The following is a 17,183-nucleotide window of genomic DNA, read 5'->3' on the forward strand; positions in this document are numbered from 1 at the left end:
TTATCTTAATAGAAAATAAAAAATAAAAAATTTTTCTCCGAACATACTTAGACACACACACATAAATACCATCACAGGTTAGCATATCCAAGTTTAAAAATAATATATATTATTATTTATTAAAACAAAAAATATTTTAAATACTTTTATATAGTTAAAAGAAGATATTAAAAATAATTAAAATATTATTTTATATTTTAGTACAAATAAAATATAAAAGATTCATTATAATTTATCTAAAAAATACCTTATATAACACGATGTCTCGTAAAATTGTAAAATTTTAAAATTTGTGTATTCGCATATCCCATACCTATCCATCATAGATTTTAATTAAAATGACGGTTAATATTAACTTTATACTTTCCAAAAATTGTATATCTATAGTTTTTATTTTTAAACCATATTATAATATTTGCTCTCTTAAATATATTCAATTTTATTGTACAGGATAAGCTACAAAAGTAATATAAAGTATATCGTTTTTAGTCATTTTGTATTCCATGATCATCCCAACAATTCTCTTTTTTCTCAAAATCAAGATTGACAAAAATGTATCCAAACACAAATTACATTAACATCAATTCAATTTTAATCAAAATTAATTCCGTAAATGCACATTTATACCATCCCTTTGCAAACATTAATCCAAATACGTATTTAGTAAACCACTTTTACAGGAACCCAGAAACAAAATACTATTTTCCTCTTCCGCTACAGGGCACCAGTACATGTAACTTCCTACTTTCCTTACCTCTGTTCCCTTAGAATCTGAGCAATTACTAAAACACTGATAATTCATGTTTAAGCAGCAGATAGAGGGGGGGACACTACATCTACAGACTTTGAAAAAGATGACCAGATATGAGCAACCAAGTAGCTTTCACATAAAAGCAGTTCGTCCACCCCTTCTGCTATGCCTGTCGTATGCAGTATTGAATTTGTCCACCAATTCATTCATTGTACTGCAGGAATGACAAGGAAGTTATATAAAAAAGAAAAAGCTATTATTGATACAAGGTTATACTTAACTGAAAATTATTTAGGAGCAATTTAGGAATTAGGGAAGGAGAAAAGGGGGGGGGGGGGGGCATCAACCAGAATTACAAAAGCTGAAAGAAAAATGAAGACAGTTGCAATTACGTCATACCTTGAGCAGTTGGTCAACATTGCAAGGTAGCTAATCAATAAAGTGTCGTTGTATTCCTAAAGGGGAAAGAAGATAACATAAGCATCAGAATTTTACATAAGTAATTAATTATGCTACCTTAATCATGATATTGAGCCCACAACCATATGAAACCTTACCCCTATCCTTACTTATAAACAACTTTAACATCATTATATGGCAATATTCTAAAATTTCCATGTCCTCCAAGACCAAGAGTCCTCATGTAATTGCAATGGTGCCTTAACTCTACCTCTTTCAACAAATAAATTGGCACAACTAGCATGAAAGAATTGATTAATCATCATAATATAAACCCAACTTCCTTTCTCTTATCGCAGACCAAAGCACATGCATATTTTAGTGACCAACCATTATATGATGCTCTCAAGCAAAAAATATATCCGGCAAAATTGGGTCTATCACTGCTTATTACTATTCTATACAAAATGCATGCTCCCTAGTCCAAATTTGATAAAGTAATCTACTCACCATTAAGAAATCATCTTGAAATTTCCCAGATTCAATAGCAGGCAATCTTCTCAGGAGACTTGACACTTGTCTTAACAGTGAATTTTCACAAGGAACATCACCTGCATTTTAAACAAAGGTTGAAACAATAGTTACTACTGGAAGTTTCAACATATGTGGACCCTGTATGATAATATTGTTCAAGCCAGAAACAGAAATACTTCCCATGGAAACACTGTGCACCTATTAACTTGAACGTGGCTTAGCAAACTAGTTGAGTGTTGAATTCACTTAAAATATGTGATAAATAAAAACTTCAAAATTAGATTTTTCTTAGCAGAGATTAAGCTACATAAATAGCAGAATGCAGATAGACCAATAGAAAATCCTACTAGTAAATAAGTACCCCCCCCCCTTTTTTTTTTCAAAGAAAATGATTACTTTATGAATTGATGACTTTGATCCTAAATCTTATCTAGCTAATTGTTGCATGTCAAAGATTTTATTTATGCCAATCTCTTTACCAGAATAGATAAATAACTACATGAAAATTAAAAACTTTGCTATTTATTATGACTGAATAATTTAAAAAGATATTTTTATATAAGTGGGAAAGTTTTCCAATAATATTACTGAATATCTCATCATTAAATTCCAGTTTTTCACTAAAGATTGCCCACATACCTTTTTGCATTGCTAGCAAATAGTGATGCAGCACCTTAATTCTGCTATGAAGCATTTTGATGGCACTGTGTATACCAGTAAGGTGAGCAGCCACTGTAAAAGGAACACAACGTGGCATTAATTAGATGCAACTATAAAAAAGCCAAGCTTTATCCCACTTGGAAGAGTCAGCCACATCTAAATTATAGTAAAGTTGGGCCTTCCTCTAGAGACATTAATTTGATTATCATCAAATTTGTTATGAAATAGTCATAAAATTTTATAACAATAACAGAAGCCAAACTTGTTTGTCTTAAAAATAGGCTTGCTGAGCAAATTAAAAACCATATTGGAAATTTAGGGTCAATGAGGAACCCTCACATTGTGTGGCCGCAGAACCACCATCCGACGGCTTAAGATGAGCAACATGGTCCACTGAGATCCGTTCTGCTTCGACAGTCTTCAACAGAACGAGAACAAGGGAAGGAGAAGGAGTAAATCTATGAACTTATTAAGGAGCATAAATCTAAAACATGAAAAACGAAAGGTGGCAAAACAGTCATGAAAACCGAACCTCAATAGTATAGCTGGAGCGAACAAAAATAAGTTGGGGAATTCCGTCTATAACATGCAGTTCTGCAAGCATCATTCAACAATAACACAGAAATCCATTCCTCAGTACATAAAAGACAATGAAAAAGCAAACGAATGACAACATACATACCGCTTTCAAAAATAGTGACAGGGAGGTCCCTCTGAGAATGATTGATGGAAGGGTTCAGGAGAACATAAACAGGACTCTCATTGATATCCATCAACTGTTAGGATTAAGGGGACAGTATGAAATCAGGAACATATATTGAATTGAATTGAATTGGATTGGATTAGGGTAGGGCTTACAGCTTTGTGAATGTGCATGTCGGATTCGTGGGCGTCGGTGCCGGTGGAGTACCAACCGAGGATATAGAAGTGAGGGAAGACCTTCTTGTAGAGCTCCTGCTTCTTCTCGAGGAAGGCGCGGTCGAGGGAGTGGGTGGAAGAGTCGTAGAGGAGCTCGAAGCTGTTGAAGATCTCGACGGTGCGACCCTTCTGGACCCCTATGACGCCACCGTAGACCCGCGGAGCAGAGGAATTGGAAGAAGCATTAGAATTGGGAGGGTTGAGCTGCGACTTGACGCGAGTGTAGTGGTCGGAGATGTTCACGATCACCAATGGATGCACCTTGAACGTCAATCCGCTGCTGGACGAAGACGCCATTGCTTCAATTAGGATTAGGGTTTTGAAAGAATGAATTGATTGGGGGTTTTAGGGTTCCTGTTGTATCATATTCAACTTACTACTCACTTGTACTGCTATCTTCTGTTACCCTCACCACACCACCCTTCCTTCTTTCTACGCCCTGCTTGTGTTTGCCTCGCCTCTAAAACAAAAAATTGATAATTCATAAGTAATAATTTAATTTCAAAAACAAATTATAAAATTGCCAGCTAGATTACTACAACAAATTGAATTATTCAGTAATATGATAACAGTTCTTTTCTTTTTTATTTTTTTTGGACTTGAAATAACAGTTACACATTAGGGTTTTGAACAAAAAAAAACCCTAAGAAGAAGAAAATAAAAAATGTAACCTTTTTTTTGGGTGCGGGAAGGGGGAGTGAAACAAGAGAGACTGAAAAAACAAAACCAAGAGAAGAAATAGCAGAAATAACCAAAAAGCCCATTGGACATTGCTAAAAAGACTAAAACAAAGGAAAGCCCAAAGAAGACTTGGTTTATAAGAAACCCAAGTCTTAGGAAAAAAACCAAGAACTTCCAAATGACATCTAACGATTCTGTTATTAGAAAAGAAAAAACAAACATAACGATTCTCTTAATTTAAGATCTAGCTCACGACAAAAAAAAAAAAAAAAAGAGCTAGCTCAAAATAAACTAAATTGTGATGTATAAAATTAAAATATTTAAAACCTTATCAAATATATGTAAACTGCAATTACTTGGATTAACTTATTTCCATGTTTTAAGCCTGGAAACAAAAATCCATGCGTGCCTTTGTGTAAAGTTAGAATGTAGCAAATACGCATAGTGAGCATAGACAAGATGTTGTCACATACATTACTTTCGTTTGTCGAATTAGCTTGGTATTAAACACCCGTAATATTTTTACTTAATAGGCATTCATTCAGATATCTTTCCTTTCAGGTTGGATTCACTTTCATTATTGAAGAATACGATATTACAATACAAGCACACGTATTTGTTTCTTAAATCTGTAGTCTTTTATCCGTATTTTCCCTTCTAATTCTAGTCAATATTTTTAAAAGGTAAATTTATTTGAAACTTATAATTCACTTAATTACCCAATTGAAACCTATTATTGGTAATAAAAGTTGAGTAATAAACAAAAATGATTTCTTCTGTACTTAAATTTAAGCAGAATTCGTTCATAGTGAAAGAATTGGGTTAGAAAGGGGATAATGTTCCCTATTAGTATATATGAAAACAAAAAAAGAAAAGTCCACAAGAGATTTTTGGAGCGATGCGATTTCCTTAATAAAGTGGAAATCTAACACATAGATTTACTAATAATTAAAAATGATTGAGAGTAGTGGCAAGTGGAAGAAGAAGATAAATCCAAATTTGAAGTTTGACTGAAGCAACAAGCTTTCATTGAGAACTGAAAATCTTGAGACGTGGGAGCGCCACCCCCAATCTTTCCCTAATTCCCGTAACTTGCCTTCTGCCTTCCTCTCTCCATTTTCAAAAACAAATAATACTCTAGTTATTAGTGAAAACCCGGTTTCACTTTTTACTTGATTAATTATTAATAGAGACTAATATAAAGCATTAATCATATTTTACTTTTACTTTAGTAGTGGTACTATACTTATACTAGCCAGTAGTACTAGTAAATAGTAATACTAATACTCATACTCATACCATACTAACGGAAGAGTTTTAAATATACTGATGTTTCAATTATTTAACGGTTGATCTGAATTATAAAAAAAATATATAATATATATTAATTAAATACCGGTGTTTTTCGATACACTTAAAATTTTTTTCGTACTATATATATTTTGATTACAATTCGAACGATTCTCTGTTATTCTTCAAAATCAGAGATTATTGCAAGCAATAGTGTTGTGTTGTTTGTGTATGAGTAACAAATGGTGCCAAAAATAGCGTGATATTCATTTTACTGTTTTTGCTGATGCCCCACCATCAATATCTGTCTTGCATGAAACAATCCCGAAAATCTAGCAATTGTTTTTATTTAGCACAGTACACACTTTAGACAATCTGAACATCGTACCTGCCATGCCATCACCACTGTCAAATTACCAAAAGGTATTTCGGCCTGTATCTGTATGACTTGCAATTTTTTTATTAAATTAAAATGAATTATTATTAGTGAAAAAAATGTTCCTTCTACGGCCCTTTGCGTGAAGAAGCAAGCTGCTGTTTGTACTTTGCGCTACACATGGTCTGCTCCACGTGTGTCTTACTCTTATCCTTCCTTACATATATTTTGTTATAAATATACTATACAGTATACAGTTATACACCATATTAAATATGAAATTTATTGAGAGGATTAGGAAAGATATATATATCCACACTCAACATATGAAAGAATTGATATAATATGTGTGATTGCCCCTGTATTGAAGGCACCAATGAGTTGGCCTTTTTGAAATTGCGCATAATATTGACACTGGGTTGTTGTTGTTGTGCACATTTTCAAAAACGCAAAATTACGTGTTTGAGAGAGGTGGACCACTTTTTCTTGAAATAATAATAACATAAGATATGAATATGATTGATTCCTTTCTCCCCCACGTAATTTCAGCTTGGCTCATAAGTCAGTGGTACTCACTATTAGTCTCCTTTTTGTTCCAAAAGATGCCCCAAAATCAAAGCTAGCAGCTGAGATTAGGTATGTATTTAGAGCCACCCACACAAGAAACCAAAACACGGCAGTCATAATGTCTCAGCAACTCAGATAATCAATCATTATTTTTGTTTGATGAGGAAAACAACAGAAACAGAAAGGAACAACCTCCATGAACATGTCACTTCTTCTTCTTATTGTCACACTCTTGATGGCTACAGTTAAAGTTGCAGTTACATCTTCTTCTGATGCTGTTACGCTGCTTATGAGATTCAAGAACTCCCATGTCTCCTCTGATTCAAACAACTTCCTGGCTGACTGGTCCTCCTCCAAGCCCTGCACGTGGAGGGGCATCACGTGCTCCCCCCAAGGTCAAGTCACATCCATCAACCTCACCGGAGCAGGCCTCGCTGGCACCCTTGACCTCCCTACTCTCACGGCTTTGCCTTCTCTGCACCACCTTGTGTTGCGTGGCAACTACTTCTCCTTAGGGAATCTCTCAGTCTCTTCCTTCTGCGCTCTGCAGACGCTTGATCTTTCCTCCAACAACTTCTCTGGAAACTTTCCCTTCCACCAACTTCTTCCATGTCGAGCTCTCACCTATCTCAACTTGTCAAGGAATCTGATTACTGGCGCCACGGCCACCCCTTTTGGCTTCGCTGCTTCTCTGCTTCAGCTTGACTTGTCGAGGAACCAGGTTTCCCAGCCTGAGATTTTGACTTACACTCTCTCCAATTGTCAGGCTTTGACTCTGCTTAATTTGTCTGACAACCGAATCTCTGCTCAACTCAGTGAAACTAGTCTTGCTGCTTCTTGTGCCAACCTCACTACTCTCGACCTCTCCCATAATCAGCTCTCCGGGGAGTTGCCGCCGAGTTTCGTGGGGGATTCTTTGGAGCTTTTGGATCTCTCTGGCAACAACTTTTCAGGGATGTTCTCCAGGTTTGGGTTTGGGAGCTGCAGGAACCTTGTTAGGTTGAGTTTATCTCACAATGTGGTCTCTGGTGGAGAGTATCCAAGCAGCCTGAGGAATTGCCAGGCTCTGGAGACTCTGGATCTTTCTCACAATGACCTTGGACCAATCATTCCTGGGGCTCTTCTTGCAGGTCTCAAGAGCTTGAAGGAACTCTTTTTGGGGAGAAATAACTTGAGAGGGGAAATTCCTGCTGAGCTTGGAATGGCTTGTGATTCTCTTGTGGTTCTTGATCTCTCTGATAATAAGCTTTCGGGTGAGTTGCCTTTGACTTTTGGGGACTGTTCTTCTCTGCAGAGTCTTAACCTTGCTAAGAATTATCTCCATGGAGATTTCCTCACTTCAGTTGTAAGCAAACTTTCAAGTCTTAGGTACCTTTATGTGGCATTCAATAACATCACAGGGCCTGTTCCTCTCTCTCTTGCCAATTGCACACAGCTTCAGGTTCTTGACCTCAGTTCCAATGGCTTCACCGGCACCATCCCCTCTGGCTTTTTCTCTTCTTCCTCGCCTCTCCAAAAGATGCTTCTTGCTGACAATTACCTGGAAGGGAGGGTGCCTGCGGAGCTTGGTGGCTGCAAGAATTTGAGAACAATTGATTTCAGCTTCAACAATTTGAATGGCCCTATACCCTCTCGAGTTTGGTCCCTTCCCAATCTTTCAGACTTGATTATGTGGGCTAACAACCTTACAGGAGAGATTCATGAAGGCATATGCAGCAATGGAGGAAACCTTGAGACCTTGATTCTTAACAACAATTTCATATCAGGCTCCATTCCAAGCTCAATTGCCAATTGCACCAACATGGTTTGGGTCTCACTGGCAAGCAACCGCATTACCGGGGAAATACCTGCCGGAATTGGGAATCTAAAGAAACTTGCCATCCTCCAATTAGGCAACAATTCACTTGCCGGAGGGATCCCACCAGAGCTTGGGAAATGTGAAAGCCTCATATGGTTAGATTTGAATAGTAACAACCTCACTGGTACTATCCCCTCTGATCTTGCCAATCAAGCTGGCTTGGTTATGCCCGGAACTGTTTCTGGGAAGCAGTTTGCATTTGTGAGAAATGAAGGTGGGACAAGCTGCAGGGGAGCCGGAGGTTTGGTCGAATTCGAAGATATCAAGGCAGCAAGGCTTGAGAGTTTTCCTATGGTGCATTCCTGTCCATTAACTCGAATATACTCGGGCGTCACGGTTTATACATTTTCCAAGAATGGCAGCATGATCTACCTTGATCTTTCCTACAATTTCTTGTCTGGAAGCATTCCTGCAAGCTTAGGCGCAATGTCCTATTTACAGGTCCTGAATCTGGGACACAATAAGCTGATTGGGAACATTCCAGAGAGCTTTGGTGGTCTAAAAGCAATAGGAGTGCTTGATCTCTCCCACAATAACCTTCAAGGACTCATCCCTGCTTCATTAGGAGCTCTATCTTTTCTGAGTGACCTTGATGTCTCCAATAATAACCTCACAGGCACCATTCCCACCGGTGGTCAGCTAACAACTTTCCCTTCTTCTAGATACGAAAACAACTCTAATCTTTGTGGTGTTCCTTTGCCCCCTTGCCACGGCGCTTTGAATCGGAATCATGCAGCAGGTTTCCATGCTTGGAAGAAGAAGCAACCTATTGTGACCGGGATTGTGATTGGCCTTGTTTTCTTTGTGTTGTTTTTTGTTGCCTTTGTTCTTGCTTTGTATCAAGTGAAGAAGTACCATTGGAAGGAGGAACAGAGAGAAAAGTACATAGAAAGTCTTCCAACTTCAGGTAGCAGCAGTTGGAAACTATCAAGCATTCCTGAGCCTCTCAGCATCAATGTTGCCACCTTTGAGAAACCACTGCGAAAGTTGACATTCGCGCATCTTCTCGAGGCTACTAACGGTTTCAGTGCCGAAACCTTGATAGGGTCTGGTGGTTTTGGTGAAGTCTACAAGGCTAAGCTGAAAGATGGTTGTGTTGTTGCTATCAAGAAGCTTATTCATGTAACAGGCCAGGGAGACAGAGAGTTCATGGCTGAAATGGAAACCATTGGAAAGATTAAGCACAGAAACCTTGTTCCATTGCTCGGTTACTGTAAAATTGGAGAGGAGAGGCTTCTTGTGTATGAGTACATGAAATGGGGAAGTCTAGAGGCTGTTCTTCATGATCGTGCCAGATCGAAGCTTGATTGGGGAGCAAGAAAGAAGATTGCCATAGGATCAGCAAGAGGACTTGCATTTCTACACCATAGTTGTATTCCTCATATTATACACCGCGACATGAAGTCCAGCAACATTCTTCTTGATGAAAATTTTGAGGCTAGAGTTTCAGATTTTGGCATGGCAAGATTGGTTAATGCCCTGGACACTCATCTCAGTGTTAGCACACTTGCTGGAACACCAGGTTATGTACCTCCTGAGTACTATCAGAGTTTTAGGTGCACAACAAAGGGTGATGTCTATAGTTATGGTGTCATACTTCTAGAGCTTTTATCCGGGAAGAGGCCGATTGACTCGTCCGAGTTTGGTGATGACAACAATCTGGTTGGATGGTGTAAGCAACTTCACAAAGAGAAAAGGAGTAGTGAAATTCTAGATCCTCACTTAATCAAGCAAGCATCTAGTGAAGGTGAACTCTACCAGTGTTTGAGAATTGCCTTTGAGTGTTTAGATGAGAGACCGTATCGGAGACCAACTATGATTCAAGTCATGGCAATGTTTAAGGAGATTCAAGCTGATACAGATAATGATGTCCTTGATGCCTTCTCTATGAAATGCAATGTCATTAAGGAAGCATAACAAGAATTACTGCAAGACTCAAAGCCCTTTGAAAAATGAAAGCAATTCTGTTCTCGTCTATCCTTTTGAAATTGGAAAAGGGTTCTTTCACCTTTTGATCAATGTATATATAAGACAAAGGCTATGGTGGATTGAATTGAATGAAAGGTTGAATGCTGAGGTTATAAAACAGAGTTCTATGTTCTCTTTTTTCCTGCTGATTGTGTTTTCAGTCACATGAAATTGGTAGATACATTATTTTTTTTCCTATTAATTTCTGTGATCTCATGGTCAACCTCAATTTTGCTAATGCTTTCAATGCCATGTTTTTCTTTTTCATTCTTTTCTGTCATTACTAGCACAGTTTTGCTCCCTTGTGTCATTCATATGATGCAACTTAAAATTGTTATTGTTTATAAATGCTAGAATCTTATGTATGTATATAAATGAAGGCAATGAAAACTACTTTTGTTATATCTTGTTTTTGGTTCTGCATTATGAAATTATATTGGAGTCACCTAGTCAAACTCCATATGTTACTTTCCTCCTTTTTCTCATCAATTATTGAAATTTTATGATATTCTGAAAAGGAAAAGGGAAACTAAAAATAAAAAGAAATTAAGACTTCTGCATGCACTGTCCTTAGAATACTTTTTCCAATTTTTCTCCCCTCACTCTCAGGAATAATTATTATTGCATACTGTAATGAGTCGAATGACATTACATAGGTGAACCAAATTTAGATCTTAACTTTTTACTTTTTCAATCCTGCATTAATGGACAGTTGCGAATTTTGACTGAAAGTTACATAGAAAACTAGCATGATCTTAACAGGTCATAGTACACTACTAATAAAAAAGAATTTGTAACTTTTTATTTTGAGGAGTTCTAATCCTATGCTATAGAAACCAACAAAATAAGTCATATATATTAAGAATAGGATTTTAATCACTTGTGAAGATAAAACATCACTGCAATAAGGATCATAAAAACGTGAACATCAAATATATGTGTTCCAAGTTCCCAAGCTTTACTCTGCAACTTGCCTTGCCTTGCAGCTGGTGCTAGTTTCCAAAAATATTGGATTGTGACAAAGTGATAGCTTACATGTGTATAGAACTATGGAGAGAAGCTTGTTTCAGACTAATGCTAATTTTATCAGAGATTCCTATATCCTCCAAAGGAAGAACTTTTTATTCAAAAGGATATCTACCCTTGATTTCTTCTTCTTCCTTTTAAATTCACTTTTTCTTTTCTTATTAGCCATTGACCAAGATACTGAATACAGTTCCTCCAAGAGTACCGAGTCTCACTTTACCTTTACAATAAAATATTACAATTATATATAGAATGTCCATAGAATAGTACCCTTTTCTATTAATATTATTGTTCACCTATAAAGTAATTATTGATGAAATTTTTTACTGACTTTCTCTAATTTTTTTTTTCCATTTAAGTCTTTGTATAAAATCATATTTCACAAGATCAAAAGAGAAAAAATTAAAAAAAGAAAATTGGATACAGATATCTCCTGTATACAAGTGGTAATAATAAACTAGTAATCCAAGAAAGACAAAAAATGGGATCGATCGAAGCTTTGCTAATCAATACTAATAAAATATTAGTGAGAGTTAACAAACTTGCTTAATTCTCTGAAAAGGGTTCATGTGTTTGTCCTTTTTTAATTATCGTTTATACATCTAGGCCATAGACTGCAATTTCGTAACGCATCTCATGAATAGATACGCATGTACATTTTCTTCTCCTTATCATTTTCTAAGGCTAATTAATTGGAAATTAGAATTTTTTCGTTCATGGTTTATTCTTCGAGAGCACCGTATATTTTACTTCGTTAATTCGTCTCTATCACAACGTCCTCGTCATGTTCACCTACACCAACATAACGTTTAAAATGCAAATATTATCAATCTATTATTTAATGGTTACATCTTATATATTCGATTTTCTTAAATAGATATTTCAAAATATAAATGATATCAAATCGCAAGTGTTGAAAGAATAATTGAGCATGGCCTATCATGTGTCCTTAACTTAATGGCTACATGGCTTTACTTAATTTTCCTTTGAGATTTTTCAAAAGCAAAATATTTTGGATCTTACAAGTAAAGATAATTCCCCTAAGTGCAATAAACTTTGGTCTATATTATTCGATTTGAACAAACTAATAGTCGCTGCAACACACTAGGTTTATATAAATTTTTTTTTTTTTTTTTGCTTCCTTGAAGTACAAGACATACTACATGCTATAAAGTATAAACCAAAATTGTCGCTAACAAACATTACCGCATCAAAGACTAAACATGACGTTAGAATCAAGTTGAAGCAGATATATTTTGTCTTAATTTCGGTTATGATGCAAAGCTAAAAATGGTAAGTGTGTGATTTAAGAAGAGAGGAGAACCACAGGGTGTAAAACTAACTATAATGTGCCGATCGAGCTGTATATATGGCAGTAAATAGATCCTCTCCAGTTTTTTTTTAATATTTAAGAAAATGAAGTGTGATTTTTCACCATTAATTTTATAAGTGGGACAAAAAATAAATATGAAAGAGAATAATGAAGGATAAGATTAAATAATTGACATTATCCAGTTTTTTCTTCACTGGAGAGGATCCACTCCCATTGGTTACAAAGCTGGAATTGCATTTCATGGTTCCAACTTCCAAGTGTTTGGCAGCCATGCATTTTCTCTCCTTTCACCTCAATTAACTTAGCATGCATCTCACACTCAAAAAGTTCAATTACATTTTTGACTTTGTTCTTCACTTGTACCAAATTTTGAATCATTCATATTTGTTCAACATTTTGTCTTCTCTTGAAATATACTGAAAGTTCTGTATCTTGGCATACATCACATTGAAATCAACGTGAATATTGATATGCTTTATGTCACTTTCACATGAGCAAAATGAATGAATAGTTGGGTGATGTTAATTACACTATTATTTTTTTCTTTTAATGTTGCATAATGATAAAAAAGAAGGGAGACATTACTTGTGCCAATGGCATGTAAAATTAAGAGGACTACTACAAGAAGTGTAATTAATTAACCAAATAAAAATGATGAGATCCTCAAATGCAAAGCAACCACACGTTTTCTCATTTCACACAACTAATGACTACAAGGCCAGCTGGGTTTGTTCTACTGAAAGTGACAAAAATGGTACCAACCTCCCTAAATTTGGAGTAAAAACAAACAGTTTAAATAGTCTTTCTTCATTTACATGGTAAAAAAAATAATAGTCGATCCTATTATTGCAGCATAATACCCTAAAAAAGACGAATTAAAAACTTGGTGATGCTATTATTTAAAACATGCCAAAATAATAAAAAATAAAAAGAGAGAAAGAAAATGAAAATAAGGTTGTGTTTGGAAAAAGATTTAAAGATAGGAGGTGAGGTATGTGTCAAAGATTCCATTGATTTTAGAGGTCCACCACCATTTCACAATTATCTCTCTTTTCTCATCCACCTTCCCCACAAAGTCCTTCTTTACTTTTGCTTTAATAATGATATTAATAAACTAATAGTATATTTAAAAGAGCTGTAATTACATTTTTTAATTTAGTAAATTTAAAGAAGAAAAAATAAAATATGGTTCTCTTTTTGGAACTATTCTCCAGTCAGGCTGCTTTATTCATCATTCAATAGCACAATCATTTCATTGCAAAGAAAAAGAAAAACACAAAAGAGAGGAGAGACATGTTTTACAGACAGAAGAGAACAGCTGATAGATGATAACAACAACAACAACTGCGTGGTAAGAACACAACACAAAACAACGTTGTTGTTGTTATTGTCTTATAATATTGCTAGATCAATTTTACTTCTTCTAACACACCGAACCCAAACACCTTCTGGGTCGGGTTCGGGGTTGTCGGATCCGATTCTCTGCTTCAATCGTTGTTGTTCTGGTGCTGCTGGCTGCTTCTCCTTCTCCTTCTCCTTTTATGGTTCTGTTTTGTTGTTTGCTCTCAACAAATCATCACTTTTTAGGTAAACTCTCTCAACATTCTCTTTCCTTCTTTTTTAACCTCGTGGTTTTGTTGATTTTGGCGATTCCAAACAATGTTGTTCATTGCATTTCGTGAATTGGGTCAGATTTTCATGTTCCGTTTTTAGCTCTTTTGTGTCCCATTTCCAAGGTGGCAATTAAGCAAAGATGGGGTATGAAATCTTTAATGGTTGAAAGCATGGACATTGTCATCTGGTTCATTTTCTCGCTTTGGTGTGATTGTCTCTTTTTGGCAGCAGATTAAATAATTATACATACATATTCTTGTTTTTTGTTGGCGTTATAGAATGTATTGAGAAATTTGGTGATGCAATTTAGGTGTTCCGAAAGGGAGGTGTGAATGGCTGGGATTGATGAAAATGTTGGGGTCCCCGGGGATTGGAGTGGTCCTAGCCCGAGTCCCAGAACCTTTTTCTCTGTAATGTTAGGGGAGGATAATGTAGCAAGATCAATGTCAGACCCTCCTCCAGGTGGTGATGGAGCACAAGATGGTGATCAGAAGTTGGTGTCACGGGGTGGTCTTGTTGAGAGGATGGCAGCTAGAGCAGGGTTCAATGCACCCAGGTTGAACACTGACACCATTAGATCTACTGACCTTTCACTCAATTCTGATGTTCCTTCTCCATACTTGACCATACCACCTGGTCTCAGTCCTACCACCCTTTTAGATTCTCCGGTCTTCCTTACAAATTCACTGGTGAGAGAAGTTTATGTTTAGTGCTTTTCACATTTAACTTGGAAGCTATAACACTTTGTTATATGCCTTGTAATGAGTTTGTATAATTGCAGGCACAGCCATCTCCAACAACTGGAAAGTTTCCGTTCATCTCAAACGGCAACATATCATCCGATGCTCCTGAAAGATGCAAAGATAACAACTTTGATGATATTTATGCATCATCCTTTGCATTCAAGCCTACAACAGATTTAGGCTCCTCTTTTTATCAAGGCGCTGCCAGAAAAGTAAGTACATCCTAGAAGCATTTCTTTGCCACTGGAGGTTAGGATTTAAATTTTAATCCAATATGGCATGCCATATGTACAAAAACTTGACAAGTCATATGGTGTAAAACAGTTAATACATCTGATTTAATTATCTTCGTATGCACATAATATGGGATATTTAGAGAGTTGATAGTTGTGCCTAGGCAATGGCATGTGGATCTGTATCCATTTGGGTTATTTATTCTGTCTCCTGTTTGCAGATGAATCCTACTACAATAGCTCAACAATCTCTTCCTGGTGTTGAGGTCCCTGTTCAGTCGGAACATTCTTTTCAATCGCGAAGTGCTGATGTAGTAAAATCTCAAACTCAGAATAAAAATGGCCTCCATCTTCAGCCAGACTTTATTGAGTCATCTCCTCAACAGGATACTGTCGGTGTTAGCCTTGAGCATTCGCCACAACTTGAAGAGCAAGCAGATGAAGAGGGAGAGCCAAGAGGGAATGGTGACTCAATGGCTGCTGGTTTTGGTGGTGCACCATCTGAAGATGGATATAATTGGAGAAAATATGGCCAGAAGCAAGTTAAGGGTAGCGAGTACCCACGAAGTTACTACAAGTGTACACATCCAAATTGTCCTGTGAAAATGAAAGTAGAACGATCTCATGAAGGCCACATAACAGAGATCATCTATAAGGGAGCACACAACCATCCTAAACCTCCTCCGAATCGCCGCTCAGGAATAGCTTCAGCCAACCCTCCAAGTGACATGCAAATGGACAATCCGGAGCATGTTGAACGACAAAGTGGCAGCGATGGAGAGCTGGGCTGGGCTAATTTACAGAAGGGGAATGTAGCCGGAGCTGCTAATTGGAAGAATGACAACCTTGAAGTGACATCATCAGCATCTGTTGCCCCCGAGTATTGTAACCAGTCTACCAATTCACAGGCTCAAAATGGTACTCAGTTTGACTCGGGAGATGCGGTGGATGCATCTTCTACTTTTTCTAATGAAGATGATGATGATGATCGAGGTACTCATGGTAGTGTATCATTAGGTTATGATGGGGAAGGAGATGAATCAGAATCTAAAAGAAGGTAATTGACATTGCTTCTTCTTTTTTTTTCTTTTAAATAAAAATAATTTCAGAAACTATTATTTGCATAAATGAAGTCAACTATTTAATTCTCAGGAAACTGGAATCATATGCAACAGAGTTGAGTGGAGCTACTAGAGCTATTCGCGAACCTAGAGTTGTTGTACAAACTACCAGCGAAGTAGACATCCTTGACGATGGTTATCGGTGGAGGAAATATGGGCAGAAGGTTGTCAAAGGAAATCCCAACCCGAGGTAGCCATAATCCTCTTACCTATTTTGTTGATCTCTTTATCCCATTCAATTTCATGCACTTTATGTTGCAACTTGCAAAGCTGAACTGGGGATTGGCCTGTTTCTGTATTGCTGCAGGAGTTACTACAAGTGTACCAATGCAGGCTGCACTGTGAGGAAACACGTTGAGAGAGAATCACATGACCTTAAATCTGTAATCACCACATACGAGGGCAAGCACAACCATGATGTTCCTGCCGCACGCTCTAGCAGTCATGTCAATGCTAACGCTTCTGGCAGTGTTCCCGGGCAAGCACCTGGCGTTCTGCAACCCCATGTTCACAGACCTGAACCAACTCAAGTTCCCGGTGGCATTGGAAGGCTTGAGAGGCCTCCTGCCCTCGGTGCATTCAACCTACCGGGGAGGCAGCAGCTAGGACCTCCACATGGCTTCTCCTTTGGAACGAATCAACCTCTTCTGCCGAACTTGGCGATGCCTGGATTCGGCCCCGGGCAATCAAAGCTTCCTGTGATGCCAGTTCATCCATTCTTGGCAACGCAACAACAACGTCCTCCTAATGAGATGGGGTTCATGTTGCCCAAGGGTGAACCAAATGTAGAGCCTATTCCTGAGCGTCATAACCTGCCCAGTGGCTCATACCAAGATCTCATGAGTCGCATGCCCCTTGGACCTCACATGTGAAATTTCATTCCTTTATTCTTTCTTTAAAGGAAACCCCAATGTTTTACATTCACAAATATATATACATACATACATATATATATGCGTATGTAATGCGCAGGCATACATTTACATAGGTGAACTTTTTCATCAGTTATTCTTATCCAGTCTCTTGTGTAATGTGTTGACATTCTTCGTGATATGTCAAAAGGTATATGTAGTTTATTCTGCTCTAATTCAAGAATACCAGTCATATGTAC

At 37.2% G+C, this 17,183-nt stretch overlaps 3 protein-coding genes across 3 annotated transcripts; 2 read left to right on the forward strand and 1 right to left on the reverse strand.

The window, feature by feature from the left end:
* Positions 1–555: 555 nt before the first annotated feature.
* Positions 556–3,769, reverse strand: LOC112803112 (COP9 signalosome complex subunit 6a). Its single transcript, XM_025846603.3, has 8 exons — positions 3,203–3,769; positions 3,027–3,120; positions 2,877–2,938; positions 2,684–2,762; positions 2,324–2,416; positions 1,661–1,761; positions 1,151–1,206; positions 556–965 (listed from the first exon to the last, which is right to left on the reverse strand). Exons 1-8 carry the CDS (start codon positions 3,557–3,559, stop codon positions 884–886), a joined length of 924 nt encoding a protein of 307 aa, XP_025702388.1. The 5' UTR covers positions 3,560–3,769; the 3' UTR covers positions 556–883.
* Positions 3,770–5,979: 2,210 nt separating this feature from the next.
* On the forward strand, positions 5,980–10,404 carry LOC112803113 (brassinosteroid LRR receptor kinase BRL3). Its single transcript, XM_025846604.3, has one exon. The coding sequence runs from the start codon at positions 6,373–6,375 to the stop codon at positions 9,949–9,951; it is 3,579 nt and encodes a 1,192-aa protein (XP_025702389.1). The 5' UTR covers positions 5,980–6,372; the 3' UTR covers positions 9,952–10,404.
* A 2,964-nt stretch (positions 10,405–13,368) lies between these two features.
* LOC112803116 (probable WRKY transcription factor 2) lies at positions 13,369–17,159 on the forward strand. The gene is made up of 6 exons (XM_025846606.3): positions 13,369–13,948; positions 14,286–14,664; positions 14,757–14,930; positions 15,173–16,008; positions 16,104–16,262; positions 16,380–17,159. Exons 2-6 carry the CDS (start codon positions 14,308–14,310, stop codon positions 16,942–16,944), a joined length of 2,091 nt encoding a protein of 696 aa, XP_025702391.1. The 5' UTR covers positions 13,369–13,948; positions 14,286–14,307; the 3' UTR covers positions 16,945–17,159.
* Positions 17,160–17,183: the final 24 nt, after the last annotated feature.

This window comes from Arachis hypogaea, chromosome 5, assembly GCF_003086295.3.
Source record: "Arachis hypogaea cultivar Tifrunner chromosome 5, arahy.Tifrunner.gnm2.J5K5, whole genome shotgun sequence".
Taxonomy (NCBI): Eukaryota; Viridiplantae; Streptophyta; class Magnoliopsida; order Fabales; family Fabaceae; genus Arachis; species Arachis hypogaea.